General features: G+C 47.3%; 1 protein-coding gene across 1 annotated transcript in view; it reads right to left on the reverse strand.

The window, feature by feature from the left end:
* Nucleotides 1-704: 704 nt before the first annotated feature.
* Nucleotides 705-4,938, reverse strand: part of CDON (cell adhesion associated, oncogene regulated) — a gene marked incomplete at both ends in the record, with an annotated part of 20,897 nt that continues 16,663 nt past the window's right edge. Inside the window, 2 exons of the mRNA XM_010158331.1 lie at nt 705-870; nt 4,064-4,169. Coding sequence (XP_010156633.1) covers nt 705-870; nt 4,064-4,169 — 272 coding nt within the window. The remainder of the gene's footprint in view (nt 871-4,063; nt 4,170-4,938) is intronic.

Consider the following 4,938-nt stretch of genomic DNA (forward strand, 5'->3'; position numbering starts at 1 on the left):
GAAAGACTTTGTGCACGCAGCCTTAAGGCCCTGCAGCTCCTGGCCCTTCTTGCAAAGGCTTTGCAACTAACTTCGCTAAGTTCTGATGCTTCCGCTCCTAGAGGGCTTTTTTTTTCCCCTCTTAAACCCCATTTTTTTGATAGCACTACATTGGAAGTTTACTGTCTGCTTTTCCCCTTTACAGCCTTACTTGGTTTTAGAGATTAAAAGAGACAGGAATCCTCCTCAAAATAAACGGGCCCGCCGTATCTGACACTTCCAGAGAACAGTGCAAACTTGGTGCCAGAGGCATGCAGGATTAGCGACGGAGGCAGCCAACCCAACCATCAATTGCTGCGGTCTGCACTTACACAACATGTCACAGAGCCCCGAAGACATAAACCAGACGTACAAATCAATTCTGTCATCTTCAAGAGCACGGTTGTCTCCTGAGGAGAGGCTATCAGCACAGCAAATAAAAACCCAACCCAGAACAACAATATTATCTCTTAGGACGGGCAAATCTGCGGAGCTTTGCTAAGAGCCTTTCCCGGGAGTGCAACATATCAGCTTCCATATGTTCAAAACACTCCCAGCCTCGGAAGACAAAACAATCCTCCATAACATTCCAGAAAATCCCCAGTCTCCACCACAGCTGACTCCTGCGCCGCAGCAAACCAAACACACTTCAGCAGGGGGGACATTTCTGCGCCGCAAGACGCCACCTTCGCGCCGTCCCGCGGGCGGGCGCGCTCTCGCGGCGCTCACCTTTGGTTTCGCAGATCATCACGTTGCTGTACTCGCTCTCCCCGCCCTCGTTGTAGCACTGCATTTTGATGTCGTAAGAGGTTTCGGGCTGCAGGTGGTTTATCAAGTGCCACTGCTTCGTACCTACGGGGAGGAAACAAATCCACTGCATTTCAGTCAGGTAGGAGCGTGGCATGGGGTGTCTCTCAAACACAGGGGTGATGCCGCTTCTCCTGCAAGCACAGAAATCTTGGTTAACAATTTATGGGCTTACCTGAATCACAATGCTCCCTCTGCCTTGTGAAACAGGTTTTCAGAACTAACTTTTGATGGGTAAAAATGTTTTGGGGTTTTTTTTGGGTTTTTGGTTGGTTGGTTGGGTTTTTCTAAAAGTATTTGACTGATTTTTTTATTTTAAACACCTTTCTCTACAAAAAACCAGCAGTCACCAAACTCAATAAAAGAGCCATGCAAGTTTCCAGCATCTGCACGTTTAAAACAACAACATTTCTGTGTATCTCAAATACGAAAGCGCTCTCTTCTACCCCAAAATGTTCCACAGCAAACCTCTTTTTAGAGGACAAGCTTTCCTTTGCTAGTGGCACACAGCAGAGGGCAAATAACAAGGGAAAACTGGCCCAGAGAATGGATTCAACTCGGGACAAGGGGAAACCTCGCTGCACGAAGACCCTCTCCCAGCCTGCAATCCCGCAGGATCCCTAGGGATGCCAGGTCCAGACTGCACTGTTTTTCACGGGAAGGCTGCATCTGGGTCCCTCAGCTTCGCTGTCAGCGCAAGTAATCGAACGTGTGTTTCATGCGACCGACTAGGAACAGAACTGGAGAGCGGGACCGTCTCCCGTGCTGCCTGCCCCTGCGGAGCCAGACCCCGAGCCAAGCAATCTTCTCTAATAGGACGGTTTTGTCATCTCTGGCTCCCGGCCAGCGTTTCATTTAGACACCCTCCTGAAGTACCGAGCCCTTCGATATAAATCACTCCCAGTTTTTACTTTCACGGGCTTGTGACAAATTTTAATAAACAGCCACCACTTTTTTTTTTTTCCCTGGGAGTTTAATTAACTGTTTGAGTGCTCTTAATCCCTCGTGGAAAATACCACCTTGAACTGTTTCCACTGTTTCTAAGAAACTGTCATACCACCTACTGATTTAAGCATTAATAACAAAAATAAAGCCTGCTCGGCTAGTGGGGGCTGTCACCATGGCTCTGTTCGGATTTCTCCAGGACCCAGGCCCGGAGAAAAAGGATGGGGGGGACCCAGGAGGACCCCATCTCGGGTGGAGGGCTTGGGAAGGGGATGCACTGCGCAGGCTGAGCTCCATCCCTCGCATGCCGGGCGTCCCAAGTGAGGGTAGAGAAGCCCCAGCTGAAGCTGGAAGGGGCCTTGCCCTAAACGGCACGTTTTCCCAAGATTCATGCTCGGTTTTCCTGTCGCCCCCACCCCCAAGCATTCCTTTCGGTAATTACCGCACCAGGTTTTAGTTTCCGCTTCAAACCATTAGTGGAACTGGAATCAGTACAGGCACTTTAACTGTCCCCTTCATGCACCATTAGCAAGGAAAAACATTTAAACAACTGACATCAGACGACATGCGCACTTCCAACTCAACCTGGGACACTCCAAAGAGGAATTCAGACCCGTCGGGGCAGGACAGGGCTGATTTTGCTCTGCTTTTGTGTAAAGCTGCTGAAAGGTAGCGAGGAGCCACCCGAGTCAAGCTTTTTGCTGGTTTCCTTTCTTGAAATAAAACCTGAGTTTGCCTGTAGCAGCATTTGGAAGGAAAAACTACCCCAAGTTTTCTGCAGAGGTTTGAATGTCTCGAAAGACAAGACTTAACAGGAAGCGGGAAGGAAAGCCTACGGCAAGTACTTCGCTAATACAGGCATCACAACACTTTCCACAGCTCAAGCAGTCATTTCAAGATAAAATTCCCTGTCAAAAAACAGACAGATTAATTCAAAGTTAACTTAGGGGGGGAAGGGGGAAAGTGAAGGCCAAGTGATGTATGGCAAAAATACCTTAAGTCAGGTGGTTCCCTACATATTTCACATCAAATACTTCCAATCTCACTTTAATTGAAAATAGCTCCCTTTTTTTCCCCCCTGAAAAGCTAATTTAGGAGAGCACGGTAAAAAAAAAAAAAAGCTGAAGTTTAAATATTTCCACCAAATGAGTTTCTGTTCCAGGCTTTGGCAGAGCAGAGCAGCTGCTAATGGTTTCAGACTGCCACAAAGAGTTCAATACACACATCCCTCCCTCCAAAAAAAAAAAAAAACCCAAATCAGAAACAATCTGATTTCACAGCAGAGTGGAGCCCACTTACACAACTCCTTAGCGTGGAAGGTTTATAAACACCCAAGCTCTGCCTCGCAAAGGCTAAAACCCATTTGCAGCTGAAGGTGCAGACTGTAAAAGCTTCTTTAAAGCAACCCTCGGAGCCGAAACTCTGGATCTCTAGTAGCTTTAGTGTGCAAAAGCTTATGTCATGCATCAAAGTACTGTGCGGAGTACTGCCCAGCAAGGGAAAGTTTTCAAAATAAAGGCCCACTCCTCTTGTAACTGAAATAAATGAGGGGAAAAAATAATTAACGTCATCGGGACGGGATGAGATCACTACGTTTACTCAGCCCAAGCAATAAGGGCATGAAGTAAAATGTTTTTAAAAGAGCTTTCCACTTCTGGACTAATATAGACATTATCTAAGAACTTCTTCCAGGAAAACGATGATCTAATATGCACAGGGAAAAAAGTATCACCTGATTAAGAGGCAAAACAAAGCACCAACATACCTGTACTACAGCAGTTGAGGCTAAAAGTAACTTCCTTGTAGCAGGATAAGCAATTAAGCAAGGTAAGAGGAGAGAAGGGTGATTACACAGAGTATTGCCTCGCCTAGAAAAACTGTGCTGGTGTAAATCATCGTGCAAGCTAGTAAGTCGTGAGCGCAGTCTGTAACACAGATGGGCTCACCACCCGGGTTACACCTCATTCACGTCGCTTTCCCTTTACCCCAGGGCTTGAAGCTCAACCAGTTTCACTACATCTACGTTAAGGATCTGCAGCAGTATAACCAGACAAACCTAAACCCGGTACTTAGTTCTGAAGTTTCCACGCAGAAAAGCTTCAGAAGGAAGAAACAAGTTCCTGTGTGGGCAGCACTTGACGTTCTGTCGCCGAGATAGCTACTTCTATGAAATATATCGTCAAGGCTTAGTTTGGGCAAAACAGTTTAGATTTCGTACAAACACGGCCAGCGTGGCTGCACAACATTCCTCCCCATGCGTAGCAGTAGCGAGCAGGCGTACGCTGCGCCCTACCTTCCACGATGTCCCGCTTGTAGTCGCTGTCATTGTCGCTGTCCGTAGGCCGGTAATAGATGTAAAACCCTTGGATGGGCGTGTTGTTGTTGCTGGAGGTAATGTACTACAAGGGAAGTTTGGAAAGCCACGTTAGAGAAGGAAAATTGTAGTTGAGCCCTGCAGAGCATCATTCCCCAACAGCTCAGCCCACTGAACCTGTATTTGTTAATAAGGGTGTGCAAGGGGCGGGGGGTGTGCACAGAATTCCCAACCCAAGAGGCTTCTCGACTGCTGTGACAGCCGAGACGAGCACGACACCGGCTGCAGCCAAGCTCTCTGCCGCTCAACTCCTCAGTGTCCAAAAAGGAGGGTAGCACGGGGCAGGACACCGAGCTGGGGATGCCACCTTCCTCCCACGCCACTTCGCGAGCCATCAATCAGGGTTTGAGCACGGACAGCCCGAGACGTGCAGGACTGACAGCAACGGAGCAAGTTAAGAGCGTTTTTACTCCAGAAAGAGTTAACTTTTACTCTTCAGAAAGAGTTAAGGTCACTCTGAAATTCAGCTCCAGAACATTTTACTGTAAGTTATGCAGCCTCCTGAGGAACAAGAAGTTATTTTAAGTTTATTATCCTTAACATCTCTTAAGGCTGAGCTCGCAGAGCAAACTAACACTGGGAACTCTACACATTCAATCCTCCAAAGTATACCAGGGGGTTAGATTTCAAAACAAGAGCAAAAGGGTTTCTGTGAGCTTCAGTAAGGACTTTAAAGTACTTGTTTACAAAAGACGAGGTAACAGGGGAAAGGAAAACGTTTCTCGAACGTGAAACTTCTGCTCTAAGCGAGCGAAGACGGAGGGTTTATACGCAGCCTGGATTGATAAAAGCAG

This window comes from Eurypyga helias, unplaced genomic scaffold (assembly GCF_000690775.1).
Source record: "Eurypyga helias isolate BGI_N326 unplaced genomic scaffold, ASM69077v1 scaffold11249, whole genome shotgun sequence".
NCBI lineage: Eukaryota > Metazoa > Chordata > Aves > Eurypygiformes > Eurypygidae > Eurypyga > Eurypyga helias.